Genomic DNA, 25,502 nt, shown 5'->3' on the forward strand with positions numbered 1-25,502 from the left:
TCCGTTCACCTGCTGCACCGCCGGGCAGTGATGAGACATCTTGAAGCTGAGCAATCATACTCAAAACCACATAATATTAGGAAACAACCTTACAGTTGGGAAAACTGTCCGCTGCCATGGACGACTACAGAAACAGAAAGTGGTACGGTAATGTTAAAGTGCCTGGGCGCCTTCCCATGGTTTGCTCCTTTCATTTCCACTCACAACTTTAGAATATGAACCATTCGCAAATAGAAAATGGATTTGTTGCTCTACTCTAGGAGCTCTACCATAGTAAGGTTCCAAAATTAAGGGTGGGGTTAGGACACTACAGCCTGCAACACCTAACTAGATGCTGCTGCCGAAAGGTCAACGTCTACCCTATTGTGTCCCAAAGGTTGATGGAGATGACTATGCTCTACAGATATCCAAGAGTGTTTAAACTTTCTCTGCCCACTAAAATGTACCAGCTACACAATAGCAAAAATGCTTGTTTTGAAGGGGATGATCAGGCAGACCACGCCAATGGAGCCACGGAACGGGGCAGTTATGGGATCGCTCCTTGAGTGATCCCGGTGGCACTCTGCTGTTACATTTCCCATAGCATGTGTGGCCGTGGGAACACAGCCAAGAAAATGTCATTTTGAATCTTTAAAAAAAAGTCAGAAACCTTTGTTTGAGAGACTGGAAGGAGCTAATACAACCAAGGAATGTTTTCCTCAGTTCAAGGGGTATTATTGTTTTCTATGGATAAATGACAATTTTTTTTAATATATAATGTTTTAAAAATGTACCTTCTGCAAATCATCGATACCTTTTCTACTCTATACGGTTTCAAATGATGACAATAGCTTGATATGGCAATGTGGGCACAATTACTTACATAAAAAGGAGTAAACAAAAGTTGTTCGTTTGAGAAAAAAACCACAGTAATTAAAAATTGTCTGAAAAAAGCAGGATATCAAATGTACATGAAAGCATGTCATACCCTTTTCTTTACCGTGATAACTTAACATGGCTCTCGGATCAGCTTTCACTTACCTGCTGAATAATCTTAGAGTCTTTCGGAATATTCTCTCTCGGAGGAACTTTGCCAAACAATTTCCAGCCGGGTGCACTCAGCGCTGGGGCTTTCAGTTCTTTTGATCTTTTAGAGAAAAAGTTCCTGGGAAGATAGAAAACATGTTTTAAAGGATTGCCCTAAACTGCACACCTACATCTGTGGATAATCTGTGTTAGGACATGCAAATCTGCAAAAATCCTGAAACAATGGCTGCTTCAGTCAGTGTAACTCAGCAGCTATCCTTATATTAAAGTAATATTATCTATTGTTACAGTTTGAAGCTCAAACTGCTGGGAATATCGGCAACAAATGATCACAAACAGGAAAGTGTTGCAAAGATCTTGCACTGCTTGGGAGGTGGGCTACAACCAGCTATAGAAAATCAAAGGATGTTTTAAAACTCATTAAAAATGGCATTAAGAGTTGAAAGTTAAAAAAAATATATAAGTGTTATCTAATACTACAGAACTGATTTATTATAAAAAAATAACACAAGATGACATGTTTTGTTGCTTTAAGTACAAGTAATAGCAAGCCCCACAGAAAAGCAACACGTGTGGCATGTTCTGGGATCCAAAGTTAGGCTTTTAGGCCAATATTTTCAAAGCTAATTAAAAATATCAAATGCAGTGATTAACATGTTAGGCCGCGCTTATAGTCCTGGCGACGGCGTCACGTCATCTGTCGCGTTGTAGCAGCGATTTTTGCTTATAGTACTAGACACAAGAGACGGCGACCAGAGAATGTGGCCGTGAGCGGTTCGCCCTCCTTGGCTGAACCGCTCACGTGGCCTCTGACATCACGCTGTGGTCGCTGAAAAATCAATTTTCATTGAGTTCCAACGATCGCAACCAATCCGTAGCGTCGTTCCTACTATAGGCGCACGCGACAGACTCAATACACTTGTTTTGACGCGACGTCACGTCTCCGGGACTATAAGCGCGGCGTTAGAGTTGTCCCATAAGAGACTTCCCTTTATTGCAATTGGATTTAAACACAGGTTTATAGAGGAGCTCTGCACACCAACGTCTCAAAATCCGTCATTCAAGCTCACTATTAAAACATGCAGACATATATTTACATTGGAAAAGACATTACTAAAGCGCTCAACTGAAACAAGCATTCTTATGGCGAATTTAACACTTATGTTGTCTTTTCTTTGTGTTTTATGTTTATTCAATAAAAAATATTTTACACCCAAAGAATTTGTTTAATGATGAATGTAAAAAAAACAAAAAAAAACACAGGCAGCCATATTAAATGGTGCACTAAAATGCATGTTCAATTACATGCCGGACAGACTTTATTTAGCACTATAAATTAAAAGGTGCCGTTCGTGCAACGAATAGATCAATATTTAAGTGATTGCTCATATTACGATACTCAAGAAATAGATAATGTTAAGAGCGCTGGGAAACGTGTGCTAGAAACATCAACGCACATTGGGCATTCATTGCCTTCTATTTCATTACCAAAGCAGTTTTGCCTACTCTCCAGCATTAATAGTTCTAGAAAAATATATCAGCATCAAAAGCAAAAAACGTGTTATTTCTTGTGGGAGATCGGCATGTGTTTTCCACCACAGCTATTTCCTCTTCTCGTCCTTTCCCACAAGCCCTGAGTGAAACCATGTGTCAAAACATCACCATCTTCCATGCAGTGAACCAGAAACTAGGCAGCCCAGATAACAGTGAGCTGCGCTTTTTCCATAAACCTGCTGTTTGTAGCTTCCCTGCTTTTATTTTTTTCCTCCACTGTACAGGTTTTGGTTTAGATTAAAATTCTTCAACAAACCGTTCAGGAAACATGCAGACTTTCACAATCTGGTTGAAAGGAAGGGAATGGGCTATTATGGTGCAATGTTTAGGGGATACTCAGAAACGCAGCTACACAGTGTATTGATAAAAGGAAGTTTTGTCCAGTGTGCTTAATAAGGCAAAAGCAGCCAATTGACACTTTAAAAAACGATTCCAGAGATAGTAGTTTGTATCTAAGGCCAGGTCCCCGCTGGCTACTGCAGCGCCGGCTATTGGGGACGCTGCAGGGACAATAGCCGCTGCACATTGGGACTGGGCCCGCTGCGAGGGGGGGGGCGCTGCGCTCTGCCGACTGACTCCTGCTCGCAAGAGAATTGTGATCAGGAGTCGCGACGGAGCGCTAAGCCACGCCCCTGGCGGTTCAGCCAATGAGGGCGAACCTGCCGGGTGACGTCACGGCCGCACCCTGTCACGCGCCCCCCCCCCCCCCCCGTCTTTTGGTCTGCAGCTCCCTGCAGACTGGGGAATCGGCTGCACGCGCGCCCGGCCTAACAAGCATAACACGTGGGCTGCCCTGCTCCTGTGGCCAATAGAAAGTCACGTCATCACAACTTTTTATTCATGACTCCGCCAGCCATATTCATATTTTACCCCCTTTTTTTACCATAACAATGCTGATAACGTGGGGGGCTGGGCAGTCCTTGTAGGTCTGCATACGATGGTTTAGCTGCAGTGGGACCCTTCCCAATTGAGGTAATTACAAATACAAATGGATTTTCTGCAATTTGTGCTTTAAACAGGTTGCAGTCATTGGCTCCCTGAGGAAAGGCTCCAACACAAAACTGGGCTCTGCACAGGGAATGTCACCTTGGTAAGAGTCTTCCTTTTCTGCCATATTAGTTCATGGATCTACAGACTAGTCTGGCTTCAGGATTAAAAATGTATTGTATGTACTCCTCTCCATGTCCAACATGGCGGACAAACTACATCTGCGCTTTATTTTAATGGCATTTCAGTCGAGATCATTGCAAGTCTATAAAGTTTGTTAATAACAAGCGGTATTGGTACATGGAATGCATCAGTAGTTCAATCCAGTAGCTAATTTAACTAAATGTTTTATTAAGTGGGTTATGGTGTAGTCTAACTAGAGAGATGAAAAGGAGGGCACAACGGTCTTATGCAAAAAGATTTAATCAGCCAAAAACCCAACATTTCGGTTGCAAAATGCAACTTTTATCAAGGTGAGGGCTACAATAAAAAAAAAGTACAAAATAAACAAAAATAAAATGTAAATACCTTCCTAATGAACCCCGTGACGAACCTGATGAAATCTCAAATACACATCCTGTCCCTACAACGCTTCTGCGCATGTCAGCGTCACCAGGTGACCTACCTGATGACTTAATGACAATGCCAGTAACCTGTAACTAACGGGTCAAACGGTCACTTCCCGACCTGCGAGCAGCATACAAGCTAAAGCGATACAGGCAGAGGCTCTCAGATCCCGTTAGCACACGGAGACAGCTACAATCCCCACCAGCGAGATCCAAGCAGCATACAAGCTAAAGCGATACAGGCAGAGGCTCTCAGATCCCGTTAGCACACGGAGACAGCTACAATCCCCACCAGCGAGATCCAAGCAGCATACAAGCTAAAGCGATACAGGCAGAGGCTCTCAGATCCCGTTAGCACACGGAGACAGCTACAATCCCCACCAGCGAGATCCAGTGCATAAAAATATGGCATCTAGATAGAATTAAAACAAAATGAGGCCACAGCCTTCCAGCTAGCATAAAATAATGAGAGATATATAAACCCAAATACAACAAAGGAAATCCCAAGGGATGAAATAAATACCATTTAAAAAAAAAAAAACTAATGGAGAACGGGGAACTGTTATTTTGAGATGGAACATATATTTAGGTTATGAACCAAAGCAAGGTCCTGACAAAACCACCATATATTAATGCCAACGGTTGTAAAGGATGCCCCCATGCCCCTCAAAAATAGCTCAAACAGGAAAAAAAAGGGGAAAAAGAAGCATTCAAAAAATGGAAGGGGACAGTGTAAGGGGAAGCATAGGATATATGGTAATCATGGCACAAACAACTATACATACATATAGATAAAAGTACATCCAGGAGACCTGTCCGCAGAGGGCATGTTCATAAAGGTGAAATACGACTACAATCCTGTGATAGGCAAAACTTCCATGATAAATTGTGTGTGGACAAGAAGGCATTAGATTTTGCTGCTCATTTAGACCCAAAGGAAAACTAGATTGCAATTAATGTATCCAGTAAGCCTGCTTTGTCCATAACAGTATCCCCATCTATCCCTCCTCTGCTGTGGGCAACATATTCTATTTTCATAATACGCAGTGCAGAGATCGGATGCCTGTGTTTACTTATAGAGCAATCTTACACAGATGTGGACACTGTCACACTACTGGACGAGTTGAAGTGCTTAGAGAAATGAAGGGGAATTTACAACATTGAAATTCAAAAAGTTGTGAATGACTAAGGATAATAGAGCTTATGCCTGGTTAAACCAGTAAGCACGTTTCAGAGGAAAGACGAGGGCACTCATCAGCAACGGTAAGTGGGGGCTGGCACGAGTGATTCAGAAGTCAATTCATCTACTAATGCCGGGAGATGCCGCCGGTAACTCGACAGCGGGCGAGTGCATTTGTTGAGCCCTGTACATAGGCATTGGCATATTCTGCAACATGAACACATTCTAGCAGAGGTCTGTAAGGAACTGCCGCCGATTGTGGCTTACAGAACAGGCATCAATATTGTTGATAGACTTATTAGGTCTGATGAGCACACGTATTATACCCTACAGAATTCTCTAAGTGGGGGGAGAACAAGTCATTTCCTTTGTCTTAATTGTTCAGTCTGTAACAGCCTTGGCACAGGGGACTTTTTTTTACCCATTCACAAAGTGTTAACAAGATCACTATCACAGCTCATTCTTTTATGGTGTCTGTGTGGTATGCGGTCAGTAAAACCACAAGAATGCTGAAACAAAGATTAATTGAGCACAAGTGTGTTAAGAAAAGGCATAGAACCTACTATACTGGTATAACACTGTATTGAACACAGACCTCAGATCTCTGCATGCGTATTATGAAGAACAAGTCACCCTGGAGCAGGGAGGGATACACTTCTTGGGAAATGAGGCTTACTGGATACAATTATATTCCTGGTGAAGTGCTGACATTCTATGCACGAAACGCGTTGGATACAGGACACCATAGTCCGAGAGGAACGGAGTACAGAAGAGCACCAAAACAGAAAATTTGAACTTCAGCAGGAGTGAAGCAGTGGGCCATACAGGCTGAAGCAGCCAAGACTCCAGCCACAGAGATGCCCGCTCAGACGCAGCATACCATCTCACAAACTATATGGATTGATTCACTTTTGTGGAAAGCAGAAACATTGTGAGTGCATCCGATTACGTCATTACTACAACTTCTAATTCAAAATACACTATACAACAAGGCTCTTTTAGGTTTGCTCTTTTAGTCTTTTTTTAATATAATTGCCAGTGTGGGAATATAGCAACCCAAGGAGCAGCACAAAAGAAACCGCTTAGAAATGTAACATTACACATTGGTGCAGAATTAATTTTATTATCTACGAAAGATAGATTGACTAATAAATAAATCTACGTAAGTACCAGCACTCACTATCTAATAGCTAAATGATGAAAACAGTTGTAATGCAGAATAAACATTTAATAATAAAATTAACCAGAAATAAATCAAATGTGTTTGTAGAAACCAGTATCACAAATGGGCATGTCACAAAGTGAGGGGTGGGGGGGGGGGGGGGGAGGGAAAGGAAAAGGGGAAAAAACATGAAACACAAGGAATATACACAAAAAACTTTGCCTGATGAAGAAACGCGTTGGATATATATTTTTTAAGCTCTTAAAGTACATCTATTATCACAATCTGTGTGCTGAACTAGCATTGGACTTTATTTTTTTATCTGTCACACTCGGCATTGCTGGAGTGACGTAACTATCACTCTTTACGGCCATCCTTACTTTGCGGCCGGTCGAGTTATCCACCTGGGACATGTGACTAACCTACGTGGCGGCAAACCGACAAGATCCGATCTCTGAGGGATCTCTGGGTGTGTCCCCTTCGGCGGAAAGCCAGAGGAGGCGGTGGTTCCCGACGACCCTGACCGGCAAAGGTTTTCTACGCAGTAACGGGACTGGAGTCCACTCTTCCCAAGTATCGTGGTCGTGCATCTTGGAGGCAGTGAAGGAAAACTCCTGAAGTCTGACGGTGGCTGTGCGACGTCTGGTAAACTCATGCATTGCACATGAAATGCTGTTAAACCATTGATTTGATGCACGCAGATATTTTACCCTAACATTATATATATATATATATATATATATACTTTACATACTTCACTGTGCGTCTGCGCTTTTGTTTTCTTTGTGTTTCAGTCGTCCTTTTGGTGCCTGGAGTAGGAACTGCCTATGGAGCCGATGTAGCTCTCCTTCTGCAGTGTTTGTCCCTTGGGTTGGAGTATTTATTTATACACTATTGATGTGGCTCATAATATGGTCTATGAACAATTGTCATTGCGGATATATAGTACACAACGCCTCAAATACTTTTAGCGCTTTGAAAACCTTTTTTTTATTAATTGGATACGTGAATTGCAATCTAGCTTTCCTTTGGGTCTTAATGAAAATCAAAATCTGAGATGCCTTCTTGACTGCACATTTTTCATGGACAGTGCACGGTATGGTTGTCGAATTCCACCTTCATGAACATGCCATCTACAGACAGGTATCCTGAAAGTACTTATCTATATATCTATATATGATGCAGAAATGTGCAGAGGCAAAAGATGTATTTTTGGGATTTCAACTGGTGGGTCATGGGGGGGGGGGGGGGGGAGAGGGGTTCATTAGGAATGTTAAATGTATTTGTCCTTTTATTGATGTAGTACTCACCTTGATAAAGGTTGCATGTTGCAATCGAAACGCCGATTTTTGGCTAATTAAATCTCTGTGCATAAGACCATTGTGCCCTCTTCATCTCTATCATATTTTGTTGGGCCGTCCAGAAAAGCCCATCCTGAGAAGTAGCACCAGCATTGTTTGATTATTTTTTACTGTATTTGACAAGTGCCCGGGGAACCACTAATTTTCTAGTAGTCCAACTATAGAGCATTTTAAGGAAGAGAATTCTGCCAAGTTCCATGGTTACGAGACATGCAATATGTAAACCAGCTTCATTAGCAGAAGTAACTTTAATTATTTAGATCAGGCCGGCGTGAAAAACTTCCTGTAGGGCTCCACACTAATTACCCTATTCCATTGATCTAATCACACTCCGGCTCAGTGACATTAAAAACAACTGTGTCAGGAAACTGAGAACTGCGTTCTTGGGGAGGGTTGAATATATTGGATCCATAGATGCCCTTTTATGATTCAGACTGGACAAGAAAAGAAATGGCATTAAATCCTGTGAACTCAAGAATTGTACATTACAAATGCTGTCCTACACCATGAAAGGCGTTTACTGAAGCTTTCCATACAAAGTTCGTGGTCTGGAAATGACAAGTAAAATGTAATTCAGTGAGGTAGTAATTTCGTTATGGTTCATGAAAACTTACTCTTGCGTCCAAAGAACGACTAAAGTATATGAAAAATACAATGATTAAGGCCAAGTCCCTGGTGGTGGCTGCTGCACGCGCGCCTGGCGTCCTGTGCACAGCTTAAAACCGCTATCTGCGTTCTGTAGGGAGCGATGGGAGGCGCGGGGGCGTCGCCAAAATGGTGGGGGGCGCACGGCCATGAAGGGGGGGAGGGGCGCAGCCATGATGTGAGGCACAATACAACACTAGAACTGCAATACAATAAAAGCACTCACTCCTATAACACTTAACCTGCGATTTTAACTTTGGTTCATAATTTCAGGTACTGCAAAGTAAAGGTAGTTTGTAAACATATGAGATGGGGGGGGGGGGGGGGGGAATCATCGCTTCCCACTATGATACACTTTCCGGGTATCCTTGGAGAATGCCATGCAGCCCAGGTATTCCATTAACAATATGCCATTCAAAAGAACATATACAATGCCATAAATGCAAGAACTAGCTGTACTTGCTACTATTTTTATTATGAACATCAAACTCAGTAGGCAGTAGAATGTAATACTGCAATCTATTCCTCCCATGTCCCAGAACATGGGTTATCATGACACGCATCTCCACCCCTCCAACACACACACATTGTATCAGAGACAAGAACAGGAACTTCCTGGTTAATGTTTATATGACAGCCCCATGTAAGATCACAGCTCTGCTATATACATAGAAATTCAGCTCCTCACATACATGTATTCAGCCCAGCTCATGCCTTTGCTGTTCTCAAGAGACATTATCTCAGAATAATATATACTGTATATAGAAGAAGCCCCGATGCAGCTGTTTACTGTATGCTGTACACGCTGAGACGCACGGAGGTGGTATTCATAGTCCCATGGTTACCGCGTATAATGTAACTGGAGCTAAATATACCCACAGCACAATCATTACAAGCAGAGCGCTATTGGCTCCTAGCACACCTCGTGACCGCGTCGCCGCACGGGAACACTATCGTGTTGTCTCCCCCTGCTGGCTGACGCGCCACCGCACTGCGTGAGCCAACACCCGAGACGACACTGGGGCCTGCCTTACTGAGGTTAGTGACTGGTGTGCGGCGTGCGCCCCCGGGGACCTAGCCTTAAAGGACAAAAGTGTGTGGCCTGTTTAAACAGGTCATTTGTTTACCAATGTTTAAAAAAAAAGCTATATATTTTATAGAATCTTGTTTTTTTTTTTCACTTTTAACATTGTTAAACAAATGCTTTGGAGGGATTTTAAAATCTTCTCGATAAGACCGTCAGACCACAAAACCCCAGATTTAAAATAAATTTTAAAAAAAAGTGTTCACTTTGCATCATAATTTTTTTGTTAAAAAAAAGAATCATTAATCCAACAGAACAGGAGCTGCTGCTTGAACCCAGTGTCCCAGAAAAACACAGCTCACAAGATACAAATAAGACTTACTTTTTCTAAGGCAGCGAACTACACAATGATAAATGGTTTAAAATAAAATTTGATACTCTTCATTAGTGATTCCCAACAGGGGATTCGTGATGTCTCCAAGGGGTTCACAGAACATATGTATGCATTTAGCACAGGGACCCGCTACTGAGACTTACCTTGACGTTGGTTAGCAGGCTTTTCATTATTTGATGAAAGGATGTAACCAAAAGTCTTCTTTGTCTTACAGACTTAGGTTTCACTGTTAAATACAACTCAACCCCGTTATAGCGCGATCCACTACAACGCGGCTCCCGAATTGAAAGCCTACATTTTGCCGCCTTACCTGCCTCTCAAATCCTCAATTTTGCCGCCTTACCTGCCTCTCAAATCCTCCATTTTGCCGCCTTACGCTCTTCTCTTCCAGCTGTCCTGTCCACATGCTCATCTCTCTCCTCTTCCTGCTGTCCACGTGCTCATCTCGCGTTAAAATTTCACCGGCATCAGCTCTCAAGCCTCCTCATTACAGATTTCATTCTCCTCCATTTTGCCGCCTTACCAGTGCTCTCCTCTTCCTGCTGTCCACGTGCTCATATCTCTCTGCTCATCTCTGTCCGTCGCGTGCCATGGTTTTTTTCTTTTTCAAACATTCAATTCAATGCTTTATTGACTATACACACACAATTAAACATTAATACATTTTGTACAAAACACATGCAGGGATTGTACTCGGGACCTTCTGATACCAATGACTTGCCTCTTACCTCTACACCATAGGCTTGGTGTAACAAGACATAACCTATAAATATATTTATCCTCTACAACACATTGCCACAGGGTACATGTCAATGTTAAATCTTAAGTCTACTTCTAGATGTCAATGACATCACACAGCTTCTGTGGTGTAGAGGTAGAACTCCTAACCAACATATGAAGGGGTCCTGGGTTCAATTCAGAAGCTGTGTGATGTCATAAACATCTAGAAGTAGACTTAAGATTTAACATTGACATGTACCCTGTGGCAATGTGTTGTAGAGGATAAATATATTTATAGGTTATGACTTGTCACACCAAGCCTATAGTGTAGAGGTAAGAGGCAAAGCATTGGTATCAGAAGTTCCCGAGTTCAATCCCTGCATGTGTTTTGTACAAATGTATTAATGTTTAATTGTGTGTCTATAGTCAATAAAGCATTGAATTGAATGTTTGAAAAAGAAAAAAAACCATGGCACGCGACAGGCAGAGAGATGAGCAGAGCAGAGAGATGAGCACGTGGACAGCAGGAAGAGGAGAGCACTGGTAAGGCGGCAAAATGGAGGTGATGGTAAGGCGGCAAAATGGAGGTGAATGAAAGCTGTAATGAGGAGGCTCGAGATGCCGGTGAAATTTTAACGCGACCCCGGTTGTAACGCGGTCTTGGGGTTGTGGACCCCAAGGACCGCGTTATATCGGGGTTTAGCTGTATAGAAATCCCTATACCATACATCACCCAAATGCCATACTCTCCCAGAGGTCACTGGGGCAGGAAGATGAGATATCACGTGTTTGGTCCAAACACACCTCTGCTGAAATTTGATTCTCAAACCCTTGCTAAGCTTTAAGTAAAAAAATTTCCCCCATGGAAACAACATAAGCCCACCCTCATTGAGTGACAGTTTTACGACAAAGTAAAAAAAACTCATTTAAACTTCTCAATATCTAAACGCATTCAGAATTCCCTTCTGTAGTACTTAGATACATGTGAGTTACATCAATAGATTCAGGCAAGACTAAATATGACCATCTTAATACTAAATTTGAGCGACAAATGGATCTGTCCTTGACACCTCTTACCTATGTGGTAAGATGTAATTTGTCTTGTCACCATTACAAATATGTACCTGTTATTATGCAGTGAGATGACGTCACAATTCTCATTTTTAATAAAGTCACTTTCAGGTTGAATACTTTCTTAGCCACGCCCCCTTAACTTTGCACAACCCCCAGAGAATGGTTTTAAGATTAGTCAGTATTAAAATGAGAGGGTTAACACAATTTACAGGGGAAGAGATGGCAGGGAGGCATGGGTGAAATCAGGTGTGTATGTCTGGCTTTAGGCTTAGGCGAGATCCCCAGCAGCAGAAAGGAGTAGCTAGAGGGTGTGAAAAGAGGATTTGTGGGGGTGTTTTTTTATTGAGGGGTAAAGATGTTGCTGGGAGAGTGCTGTACAGTATAAATAATAGTGCAGTGGGGAAGTTTGAGAGAACAGACGTTCACAAAAGGAGTGAGGAAACAGTAAACTGAAAAAGCAGTAGGGAGGGCATAATGAGATGCAGGAGGAGAAACTTCCCAGGTACTGGAGGATAGAAAGAGTACAAAGACTCACAGCTTTTGGAAAGTTAATTTCTCACAGTTGCAAAGTTGTTGTGCAGAGGCCGATCTTCCTCAAATCTTCACCTCCATTTTCAACTCCAAAATTAACTCTGCCACACACTTTAAATGTGACTCTTTTGATGTTACACAGACAAGTGGCTCACAGCCTAGATAGTCTGTTTTAAATACACAGATCACATGCAATTGAATAACAATGAAGGGAGGGGTTTGCCTATCAACTCACAGAAACATACCCCAATAGTTAATTAAATCTTAATTTCTCTTGATGGGGTAATTGGTCAATTAGTGAGGGAGCTTTGGAAGCTCTTACTATAGTTGATAGCTATACCACTCACAGGGCCACCTACAGAATCGTGGGGCCAGTGTTGGCAGTATTACGGGCCGCCCCCCCATTTCACACCTCACAAGCCCCCTCTCTTTCTTCCTATGTATTCCTCTCCCTTCCGTCTCACCCCCTCTCACTCTCCCGCCTCGCATGCATCTCTTCCGTGTCACTCTTATTCCCTCTTTTCTTCACTCACCCCCCTCTCTTCTCCCTCCGGCAAGTCAAGTACCCCACGCTCACTCATTCCCTCACACAATTCCCCCCACAAGATATATATACCAAAAAAAACTTCCCACCTACCCAATGCAAAAAACCTTCCCACCTACCCCCAATGCATACAAAAAACCCACACACACACACCACCAATATACAAAAAACACACAAAACACACCACACACCACACACCACAATACATATAAAAAATACCCCAACCCATATAAAAATTCCCCCAAGCCCCCCAATACATATAAAAAAACAGACTTACCTTGGGTCAAGCCAGGATCAGTGTCTGCGGGGGTCCACTGGCTGGGGGGGTCCGGCCAATGACCTCTGGCTAGGCCCTGCTGCCGGTTGTGGCAGGGCAACGACATAGCTGCCTATAAGCCTCTTCCTTTCTCTGCCCACATCGCTGAGCTTCCACTGCCGGCACGTGACGGGGCTCTCTGACGTCAGCACGCCGAAAGTAAGCTTGACACAGCTTCCGGCGCGCCGTGCGCCAACGTCAACAAGCCGCGTTGCACGCCGGCAGTGAATGCTCGGCGGTGTGGGGCAGAGAAAGGAAGAGGCTTATATAGGCAGCTGAGAGTCGGGTCTTGGCCGCGACCGGCAGCAGAGCCTGACCAGAGGTCGAGGGAAATGTGCAGCGTCGGCCGGGAGCCCCCAGCCAGTGGGCCCGGGACACCAACCCCGGCAGACTCCCCCTGTTGGCGGCCATGACCATTCATGATAAGGTGCAGTTCGAAGTCTTAAGTGCGCAGTTAACACACTGGCTCAGGAAACCCACTGTACTGCCTGAGAGCAAAAAGGTATATTTTCCATTAATCTGAAATCCAAACTGCTTGCCTTTGTATTTATAGATTTTCTGCCAATAAGTCCATCTGGACAGAGTTTATTTCTCCCCCCAATGGAGATGTCCAATTTATTCACCTCTTGATGAATAGGACCAGTCAGTAGCATCCAATTCCTGAAAAGTTCAAAACTGCTCCACAGAATCCGCTTCCTTGACCAGAATTGAGGCATTAACAGGATTCAATTTAATGTAGGACTTAAAATCTCATTGACTATGCAACCATCAAATATCCTTCAACATGAATCGGAACGGAAGTGGAAGCCCTTAGTTACTTCCTAAGCATTCTTACCAGTTATAGAATTTAAATGAGCAGCTCCCCTAGCAGGGGGTCAGGGTAGCAGAACTGCATTCATTTCAATTCCGGAGACCCCCTGGCTTTCGTGATATTTACTGGTAAAGGTGCCACCGGTTCCTCCACCCCAGAGGAAACACAAATAGGGGCTTAAACCTCCCGTAAGCCAACAGGAAGCAGCAACTCGGCGGCGCTTGATAAAACGGTCACCGACTCTTATTTAACATTTTCTCAGCTTCTTTAGATAAAAAAATATTCTTCACCTTCGTACACAAATATTGTGCATATTTACATCACGTTCTCATAACCATTGCATATCTGGCTTTATGTCATTTCAGGTGGCTTGGTGAGCAATACTATAATCTGTTTCCATCCATAAATGTACTGTGCTCTAAGACATGTACACGCATCAATACCAAAACTAAATAATGTGACAGAAAAATATACTTAAGTGTGTTTCCTGAGGGGAAGAACTTTCTTTTCCCTTTCCTGTGTTAACAACTCCACATAAACCATTCTACAACATACTTCACACTCCTACATCAGCGGTGCGCAAACTGGGGGGTGCGAGACAGCCTGCGGGGGGCGCGGGGTTTACAGAGGCCCCGCGCGCTTCCAGAAGGCACTTAAATTAAGTGCCGGGGCGCTGCAGGGCCTTTGTAAACCTTTACTTACCTTGGCTCCACACGCGTCGCCATGGCAACGCGGCAGAGGTCATGTGATGTCCCGTTGCTATGGCAATGAGACGTCATGACACCGGAGCCGACGCCAAGTGGGGGTGAGGTGACGGCCGGCAGGGGGGCACCGGGGAAAAAAAAAAAAAACGTTTGCGCCCCCTCTGTCCTACACCACCACGGTAGTAATCTGCTGTCCGCTTTAGAAACAATATGAGGCTCCTAGAGCCGAAAAGGCATTAAACAGACTTTCCTGTAACAATGTATTGCCATTACAGTTATGCTGTAATTATTAGGTGTAGAAGTTGTGAACACTTTTTTTGGTTACTTCTTCGCATCAATCTACGGCAGCGTCCATACTTGGCGCGACCGCAATGCGACACAAAAGGCTGTGCCTCAATGAGGCAGGCCATCGAGCGTGCGATTGCCGAGCAGACAAGATAATTTGATTGTCGCACGACGGCCGGTTCACGTGAGCGGTTCAGCCAATGAGGGCGAACCAGCTCTGTGACATCACGGCCACGCCTCCGCGTCGCATCTTCCCAGTTGGCCACAAATCGCCTCTGCGGCAGACACTCGTGGCGTCACGCACCTAGTATAGCCTCAGCCCAAGGTCACTCACTGGTTATGGAACATGGTGTCACCAAGTACCAATGTATGCAAGAAGATACAAACAGATTCAGAATATTTAGGAGAATTGAACCCCCGTTTTTTTTGACACTGATCACGATCACATACTTTAAAAAAAAGTGGGTGGATTTTCAAAGGCCTATTCGCATAGTATTGTTCACCGTTTTTAGACCCAAGTATGTCTGACCACACCGTGTACCTCAATGATTTCAACATCAAACTATAAACATCTTGCTCCTGCTGCAGCAATGAACTTGTCCTTGAACAAAGAATTGTTTTGCTAAGCCTGTTCCTCTTCACATATTGCAACTTTTTTCCTGAATGGACAGACACCCGGGCTCCTAAATTGCTTACTCTTGTGCTCAGTGGAATTAACAATATTGATATAAAAGATATGCGGCCGCACCGAGGGAGTTAGAATAAGCATTAGTTATAGGCTCTTTGAAACATGTAGAATACCCGACTTCAATTTTCAAAAGGTTAACTTAACCTTGTGCTACATTTTCCAGTGTGACAATGCCCAGTATATGTATGAAAGCACATAAGATTTTCACATCAATGTAGATTTAGCCAGAAACACACAGCTGGGCTAATAAAAACAACGGAAACATAAACATACGGACAATTCCCTTCTTGGAAAGTTTTTTCACATGTAATGTGCCGTTTAAAAGTACACAGTAGTAATATGTTATTCTTCTATAGCACTGCACAACTTTACAGACACAATGAGCCGCTGTATCCAAGAGCTAACAATCTAATTTTGGTGCATGAGCACAAGAGGATAATTTGCCCAAAGTCATAAGGAGAACCGACAGGGATATTAAATGGGTTAATTCCAGAAAATCCTAGGCTGCGCTTATAGTGCCTTGCGACAGTGACGACAAATACATGGAATCCGTCGCAAGCACGACGGAGCGATCAACAAGTTTGAAGACGGGTCTATTTGATTTTTTGAGACAGTCGCCACATGTGACTGTCTCTAAACCAGAGACCCGACTCGCCCCCTTTCATGACGTCACTGGCCTTGTCGCCAGCGACGTCGCTTAAAATCAAATTATAACTTTCGCCAGTGGTGACGGCTGCCATCGGTCGCGTCGACAGCACTATAAGCGTGGCCTTACCCAGTAGGCTATGGCAGCAGCTTATTAATATGCCTTGTTTTTTGTTTTTATACAAAGCTTGTATGTGTTGCATTTTGTTTTGATCACATACGTCACAGATCAGCACTGCCTTCTTTAAGGGATCTCTTCCTGCCCGTCCCACGTAGTCAACACAGGCCGTGAACTATAGGAACTCTCTCTTTGCACATCATATCCCACAAACATCTCTTCATCTCGGCATCAGATCCTACCCACCACAAAGCACGTACTGAATGTCCCGTGGTATGTGTGGCGTTAAGCACGTGGCATACATTCCCAAAATCTGTTCCATATATGCAGGTTTCTTTAAAATCTCTTAATTGTATATATTACTTAATATGGCTGAAGCATATCTATATCCATGGAAACCTAATCCCCAAACACCAGCTTTGGTCCTTGGACATTGAAAGTTAAAACGCTTATATTAGAATTGTGATTTAGATCCATATACCAGTAGATATTTTTTGGACCTTTAAAAATTACTGCACACAGCAATATAAAAAAAAAAAAAAAAAAACATTTTCATTTCCCTTACTATAATAATAATAATCCTATAATATCCTACGCAGGCCAAACGTATCACTTTCTCTGATGGTAATAAAGAGAACTATATGGATAACATTATGAGCTTATCTCTGATCTAGGCTTGAGCAATACATCAGTAAAATGCACAAATCACTATACCACAGCCCATGAACCCATCTGTGTGGATTGTGGTTCTCCATTCTCTTTTTAACCTCTTCAGTGGCAGGTGCGAAGCTAAAAGTGCATTCAATACACATTCTTCACACTATTAATTTCTCTTTTCTACTCGTGCAACCCTCTTTATAAATTAAAGAAGCTCTGAAGCCATCATGGTGTTCTCTCCATAGCTATCCGAGATGTTATCCTGATATCTGCTGCCTTTCCTTTTCTCCAATGGCTTTAGGCTAAGGCCCCGCTCCCAGAGTCAGCGCGCCCGCACTGCAGACAGGCGGGGCGCTGACATACACAGACCGCGATATGCGGTCTGTAGGGAGCGGAAGGTGGGCGGGAGTGGGAGGTTTGAGCGGGAGGGGGGGCGTGGCTTGAGCGGAGGGACCCGCTACTCCCCCCCTCCCTCCACGGCTCGGGTAAGTAAAGCAACACACACACACACACAGAGGCAGACACACACACAGGCACACACAGGCACACAAACACACACACACACACACACACACACACACACACACACAGAGGCAGGCACTCACGCACTCAGGCACACACATACACACACAGACAGGCACACACACAGAGGCAGGCACTCACGCTGCTTTCCCCCCACACTCCTCCCTGCTCCCGAAGCCTCTCCTCCTCCCGAAGCCTCCCCTCCCCATTGGCTCACAGCCACACCACGTGACGCGTCAACGCTAGGGAACACCATTCTCCTGTATCCCATAGCGGCTGACGCGCCACAGCGTGTAGTAAGCTGTGCAGCCAGGGGGGACCGGCTCCGCAGGATTCCCCTGCTGGTGGGGAACTCGCGTATGGCCGCCCGCGCCACCGGGCGCAGCGGGACCGAGGCCTTACTCACTCACAAGCACACAGCAAATGTTAAAATGTAATGTCATAAAGATCTGTTTTCACTGGTATCTCACCCCAAGTAGGTTGAAACAAATATACCTTGAAGCATCCAAACTGTTTTAAAGGGGCTGTGGACAGAAGGGGGAGATGGCCCACATTTGGTGGAATTGTCCTGCTATCCAACAATATTGGCTTGCCATCAAAATATTATCAAAAAGATAGGACGGACCTAGGACCTATTGATTCCTATAAATCCATTGGTTTATCTTCTGGCTTAACCAGTGGACGATATTAGTGTCCCCCCCTGGCCCCCCCCCCCCCCCAAATTGCCTAATCTCTTTTATACGGATGGCGGCCAGAAGCGCAATTGCTGCCACCTGGAAGAAACAAGTCCCTCCATCTAGACAGATGGTTGTCCTAGTGTTTTACCTCAAAATGGTCCCTATAGAAAATAATTTTAAAAAACACCCTCCATATACAAAAAAGGCAACACATGGTCTAAGCTATTCCCACTGTACCCAACAGCACAGGTGTGCAAACTGGGGGGCGTGAGATTTTCAAGGGGGGGGGGCACGACGGTTACAAAGGAGGGTGGGGGGGAGAACAGGCAGTGGGGCGCAGGGGGAAAGTTTGTGCACCCCTGTCTTGCAGCATCCTACTTGCCAAGCAAACATAACGAATTGTTACTGATTCGCAGCCGGCAGCATTAAAATAAAAATTACCCCAAATCACTACTTTTAGTTTTAATTCTGCAGCAGGATGGCTGGTAATCAAAGAACCATTTGGCCCAATAGGTAGAGAGATCTCAAGATGCCCTGCAATGTAACTGGAAACAATCCTAACAAATAAACGTTGCAGTGGGGGCAATGGAACAGATAAAGGTCAACACAAAGGTTCACCTAATGCACCATTTCCTTTTCCAAATGATCCGGGATCTTGGCAGGATTTCATTCAGGTTTCAATGATAAACACTGTGCACCGTTCACCCATCTTTATTTGCAGTGACTGTTTTCTACAAGTGTCACTATTTTGCGCCCAAAACATCATCCAGAAATCCAGCAGTGTAAACCTGATGAAAGTCCACGTGGACCGAAACGTTGGTCTTTATGGGAAATAAGATTGTTGAATTTCTTTTTCAAAAGACGTGTGTGCTCTGAATTACTGGGCATTGCTCGATTGATTTAAGACTGCATACGTCTCCAAGAGGCACCACTGGTAACAGATTTCATTTGTTCAATTCTTTTTTTGGGGGTGCAATGACTTCAAATTTGTGTGTCTAAGACAATGGCAGACAGCAAGCAAATTCCCTGGGGCAAAGCTAACAGCTTGCAATTAAAACCAACAGAGATCTTCTAATAGGACAGAATAGGATGGCCAGAGGTTTCTGTGAATGGAGGTTATATAAAGTACCAAGATACGTTAGGAGGGTCAAGCAGTGTCGTTAGAATAACTGTCCTCGCGTGAAATAGAGAGATGACGGGGTTATTTGGCTAATGCGATGGCTGATAATCATTTACTTGAATGTGTCAAACAAACACAATAAATCTTTTAATTCCTAATGCTAAACCTTCCACTAGTAAACCCTTTTAATGTTGATCTTGGTCCACTTACTGCTAAAGACACGCAGCTGTGCATTAGCCAAGTGATATTACTCCGCTTTTAAAAACCCCTGTGGGTTGATGTGAAATGGATTTAATTCATTAGCCGTCTCAAATTCAATTTAGTCTTCGGATTGGAATACCCATCTCCCCTGCACAAGTAATGCTTCAGGGTTAATTAAACCACTTTAGGACATCACCAAGAGCAGTGCAGTATTCCGATCTTTGGTTCACGACCAACATGATTCAGTTCAAAATAAGTTCTTGATTTAATTTTGATTTGAAATTAATAAAAAAAAATTATAATAATAATACTGTAATAATAATACTGTAATAATAATACTGTAATAATAATAATAATAATAATAATAATGTGGTGAAACTTTGAACTACCCTGATAAGGGACCCTACACTTCCCCTTAGCTTCCAGGTTCTAGCGGCCGGAACTAGTAATCATCCAGAAGTGTTCAGTCACATGATGCCAGAGGGTTTGTGGCCACATAGGTGACAGAACCCTTGGGCACTGAAGGAGTTAATGGTTGTTGAAAGCACATACAGTAACACTGCAGCAAACATTCAAATGCTCGTTGAAAAGATAAAATAAATATTTGAACAAGAATTTCAAAAAGACATGCTGAGTAGTCTAAAATACAGGAAACCCCTGAATCATGCAGAGCTAAATTCAAACACAAACATTTACATTTCCTAAACAAGTCCTGTATGGGTTCAGCTGAACTCTGCAGGAAAGGAAAATAGAATATGGGAAAAGCAGACTACACACGTTATTTTCCTGATGACAGAAGCTTTTTGTTCAAGTTCTCGCCGCTTTTTACTGTATATGGTTATTGTTTTAGCCATAACCATGTAATATTATACTTCACTCACCTCAACAACCTAAATATTTTGACAGCTTGGTAAAGCTAATATGCCAGCCAACGGTCTGAAGAATGGTTCTCTGCTTACTCATTTGACGTTGTTTAGACAATGAATGCAAACACACACTCACCATTTTTTTTACCTGTTATGGTCGCTTTTGTATTTTATATACACCACAGATTCTTAATTGCTATATGTGCCACTGTCTCCTTTCCTCAGAGGAAATCCTCTGCACAGCTACACATTGTACTCCAAAGTGCTCTTCCCTTCTTGGTGCCAAATGCAGTACTTGTCTGCTTTGCTTCACTATCCTAATGTTTTTGTTTTACCCTTAAATCTTGAACTCCTTTCTGTCAAAATACTAGAATAATCTTACATCTATTATGGTTTTTCCATCCACTTTAGATCATATAACATTTGACAATTCTATTTCAGGGATTATATTTCACTTCTCAGGCAGCTCAGATCATTGCCATGGCCTACAATGAGAAAAAAAATGGAATGCAGAAAATAGATATTTTTATGGGTTGGCAATACTACTAAAAACTAGTCTATCTTCACAAGGAAGAGTTGCATTAGAGAAGCAATATAAGAGCAATGAGCCCTTCTCTTATCTACGTTTCAATATATGGATATACTAGCTGAGCAAGGAGCCCTTCTCTTATCTCAGGGAAGCTATATAATATCATGGAACAGAGTTCCCCATTACCACCAACTCCATTGTATTGCCACGGGTGTTATAGTAAAGATTGCCATGTTACAATATTGCTGGACGCCCACAGATGTCGGATGTGATATTGCAAAACATTAAGATCTGCTTGTGGTCATGAGTTAACAGTGACGAGTGTTAATGTAGGTGAAGGGATAGATAGTAGGAAGTGCGATGCTTTATGCTGGATGGTGCTAAACTACCATCAAGACCCCCCATCCCCCAAAAGGGGAAGGTTTTCAGGATATCCCAGCTTTAGAACGTGGCTCAATCACATGCTCAGTCAAAGACCGTGCCACCTATGCTGAAGGAGGGATATCCTGAAAACCTGACCTGTTGGGGAGGAGAGGCGCTTGAGGACTGAAGTTGAGCGCGTATGCTGCCTTACGCAACTCTTTATTAGTAATACACCAACAATGCAAAAGGACGAGAATCATAGGTAAATTACCAGTATTCATAGGCTATATCCATTACAGCCCTACTGAACTTTATCAAGGTGGGCATATTGATTGCAATATGAAGACGGCATATATCTTGTTCTTAATGTACAATATAAACATGGTAACAAGTTTGCCTGCAATGGGAATCCAGATTTACCACTTGCAGTGTGTATTTTTTATGGTATTTTGAATCAGGGGAATTTGTTCCAATGAGTTATAACTGTCAGGCATTTTCCAGACGCTTTAACATAACTCCGGGGTGCAAAACGAGGATGTTAGATATACCTGTGTGAGCACCTGTTCATTACTTGTTCTAACAGAAGAGAGAAATGGACATTGTACAAAGTGTCATCGTGAAAGGTTAAGGAAAAAGAAACTGAAACACTGCTTCTGCTGGTAAAACAATATTAGACAGAACTACACAGAGGTCAACCAGCACCTTGATATTATGGATTTAGCTCCAGTAAATACTATGTGCTCTGTAATCCTGTTTTATGCATTGACACAATGAGGACACCTAGTGCCGCAATCTCACCCATGAACAAATGTTTTTACCTCTATCTGACCATGGGTGTCCCGTGGCACAAAACCAAAATATTACTTCTAAAAATGATAGGACAAGTGAAAATTAGACCCATAAAGCAAATTACGTTTTTTTTTTTTTTTTTAAATTGTGCTTATTTTATATTATGGTAGCAGTTACTATGGCAGCCCATATAGTTATTCAATATGTATGAATGGGAACAGCCATTTTTTTTAGAACCCTGGGGGGCACATGTCTCAGCAACTGATCGTTCCAGTACAGAATTACAGCATTTAACAAAAAATACAAATAAATGTTATTGCTAAAGACAGAAACAAAATAACTTCAAAACGGTGAAACAATTATTCACGTGTACCATGTACGAGTTACCGGGGTGCTTAAGTACGTCACCACAGGCCGTGTCTTCCTCTCTAGATCTTTAAGCTGCATTTCAAGCTGCCATTTAAAAAAATAAAAATAAAATTCCATTCAATATGTGCATCAATACAATCTGCATACTGACAAGTGATTTGGCTAAGTTGCCGATCGATCCGTTCTCCTGTAATCGATCGCTGAAGATTCGGCTCAGGGGTTTCTTTATATCACTGTTAGGGCTGCAGAAAAGTACCCAAGATGCAAAGTTCTGTGGGGAAGATCATGTGACCAGGCAGGCACTAGATACAATTGGTGCACTGCTAGAGAGTGTAAAAGGGGTGTGCCAGATCCTGTCTCAGAAGAGGAAGGGGATGTGACTTTGTAAATGGTTGCTATAGAAACAAAAATGCTTGTTACATTAAAATACATTTAAAAAAAAGTCTTACATTTTTTTTTATTTTTAATGCTACAAGTTCAGAGTACAGAACTGATTTATTTAAAAGAAAAAACATGTAAGATATTGCTTGAACTGTAGCTTTAATGTCTGAGCAATTTCTCATGATTAAGATCAAGTCTTAGTCAGATTCTGATGATTCAGACTATATAAGCAAAATCAAAATTCCTCCTTTTCTCTGTGGTTTACCATTTCGGAAGAAACTGTATGTTCCATGCTAGGCAGTTTAAAATGAAGTCAAACAGTTGAATACTTTCATCATCAAAGAGGACCGCAAAGCAATGCAAAATGACTCAAATGTAACATATTCGCCGGTCTGACCTTGTCTCATGAAGAGTACGAAGTTACAGCCTCAATAGTAACAGATTTATCCTTTTACAGGGACGAAAAGAATAAAAACAGAACTAGCAGCTCATAAATTATTCATTGTAGTTTTGATCTCGGGCTTCCTGCACACAAGATAAACTAAGAACAGGAAGACTACTTGACATAGTACACTACCAAATTAGATTACAGACAGAAGAAAAGACTGAGGGAATAGGGCCGTTCTATACTGGTTGCGGCCGAGCGCACATATGTGTGAAAGCGCGTGCCGCATGCTTTTTGTTTGTACAGGCATACCCCGCATTAACATACACAATGGGACCGGAGCATGTATGTAAAGCGAAAAAGTACTTAAAGTGAAGCACTACCTTTTTTCCACTTATCGATGCATGTACTGTACTGCAATCGTCATATACGTGCATAACTGATGTAAATAACACATGTGTAACATGCTCTATAGTCTCCCCGCTTGCGCACAGCTTCGGTACAGGTAGGGGGCAGGTATTGCTGTTCAGGACGTGCTGACAGGCGCATGCGTGAGCTGCCGTTTTCCTGATGATCCATATGTACTTACTCGCGAGTGTTCTTAAAGTGAGTGTCCTTAAACCGGGGTATGCCTGTATAGCATTCAGTGCTGCCACGAGCGACAGGTACTGAGTGAGTGTGAGAAATAATGGTGTAAATAAGATTTTAACAAAAAAAAAAAAGTTGAATAAATGAAAAATGTTTTATTTGTGCACTCATTGACACATACACACAGCCATGCATCCCATACATCCATACATACGAGCGCCGGTAGCGGCGCAAAATCATCCCTCCCACCATCTTTGCCGCTGTCTGTCGGCTCCCCGCCGTGCGAGCGCGCGGCCCTTGTATAGAAGGGCTGGCTGACCTCAGCCATCTATAACTGCCATGCGCGCGCACGGCGTAGCACGCCCCGGCACTATAGAACCAGCCTAAGTCTGTGCTGCTCACAATTGTTTTGAAATTACCTGAATAGGGCACCTCCCAGAACCGATCTGTGGTTCCCCGACCTCTTGTCCCAAGATCACAAGGGATCCCAAAGCCCCCTCGCATTGCCAATCAACAAGCAGGTATGTCTAAAAGACATGTATGCTTTCCCAGTGGTCACAAAATAGCTGTGGGGTCAAGGTTCGCACTAGCAGCCAATAGAAAGTTGCACTGCAATCAAGACAGCACACGACGACTATTTGTGACCCAGTGGCCATGTTTGGGTGTCAAAACCTATATTAACAAAAATACAAATCTCATGAACCGGTGGTGGGGGGCGCTCTGGAGGTTGAGGGAGCACAGATCAGGTCTAAGAACCCCCCCCCCACCCTGGATTCAGACTGTGTCTGGATGAGTAGAAAAATAAGGCAGTGCACTGCCCAAAGTAACAGAAGGAGGCTCACACAGTTTTAAGCAACAAAAAATAGATTTATTACATAAAAAGTGGACAAAAGGGCCCCTCTAGGGGAGCCTCCTTCTGTTACTTTGGGCAGTGCACTGCCTTATTTTTCTACTTGTTCCTGCCATCACCTGGGAGATTGCACGCCTATGAAGATTCTGAGATTGGATACTCCAGGAGAAATGGAGTGAGTTCACTTTGTGGGTCGCTGTACCCCTTTTTTCTCTGATATATGGGACGTTGGTCTGTACTATTTATTTCTGATGCCGCTGGCATTAGGTACTAGTACCCTAACCCTATTAGGGCTTCGTTATGCTATATGCTTACATTGAAGGAGTTTATCCTAAACCTCAGTTTATTATGCCAAACAGGACTTGTTTTTTCTGATGCACTGGCTTTCTACACAACTGTGTCTGGATGAGGTCAGATTGTGAGCACCCAATGAGTAGGAATGCATGATTAACTTCTCATTGCTGCTTTAAGGGAATGACTTTACTACCTGTAATATCGAAATTGACTTGCCCTTAGAAAAGGTTAGTTGGTAAAGACTGAAACATGGGGAACCTGTTTAATTAAAACCCCCAATTTAATTAAATGTTATGTCTTCAACCATGTATTTTCTGCCATATCAATATGTAAAAGCCTTTTTTTCTCTGGACCGAACGGAACTGCAGGCTGTGTGAGCAGCGTTCCGCGCACTCACAGAGCCTCGATACTCGCGCACCACCATGCCTTGCGCCTAAAGGAGATAGTCTGCAGCGGTAAAGGTAAGGAAATGCGGGGCAAAAATAGACACGATTCGGCAGTGAGCAACAGGCCCGCTACCCGCACACAGCCGGCAGTTCTCGTCTTTAAGCTGCGCGGTCCAGAGAAGAGGTGGCT

General features: G+C 43.1%; 1 protein-coding gene across 2 annotated transcripts in view; it reads right to left on the reverse strand.

Annotated features, from left to right (window-relative positions):
* TBC1D12 (TBC1 domain family member 12) overlaps nucleotides 1–25,502 on the reverse strand; it is a 99,100-nt gene that overhangs the window by 50,220 nt on the left and 23,378 nt on the right. For both annotated transcript variants that reach the window (XM_075612826.1, XM_075612825.1), the window contains exon 2: nucleotides 1,021–1,144. In XM_075612826.1, coding sequence (XP_075468941.1) covers nucleotides 1,021–1,144 — 124 coding nt within the window. The remainder of the gene's footprint in view (nucleotides 1–1,020; nucleotides 1,145–25,502) is intronic.

This window comes from Ascaphus truei, chromosome 8 (genome assembly GCF_040206685.1).
Source record: "Ascaphus truei isolate aAscTru1 chromosome 8, aAscTru1.hap1, whole genome shotgun sequence".
NCBI lineage: Eukaryota > Metazoa > Chordata > Amphibia > Anura > Ascaphidae > Ascaphus > Ascaphus truei.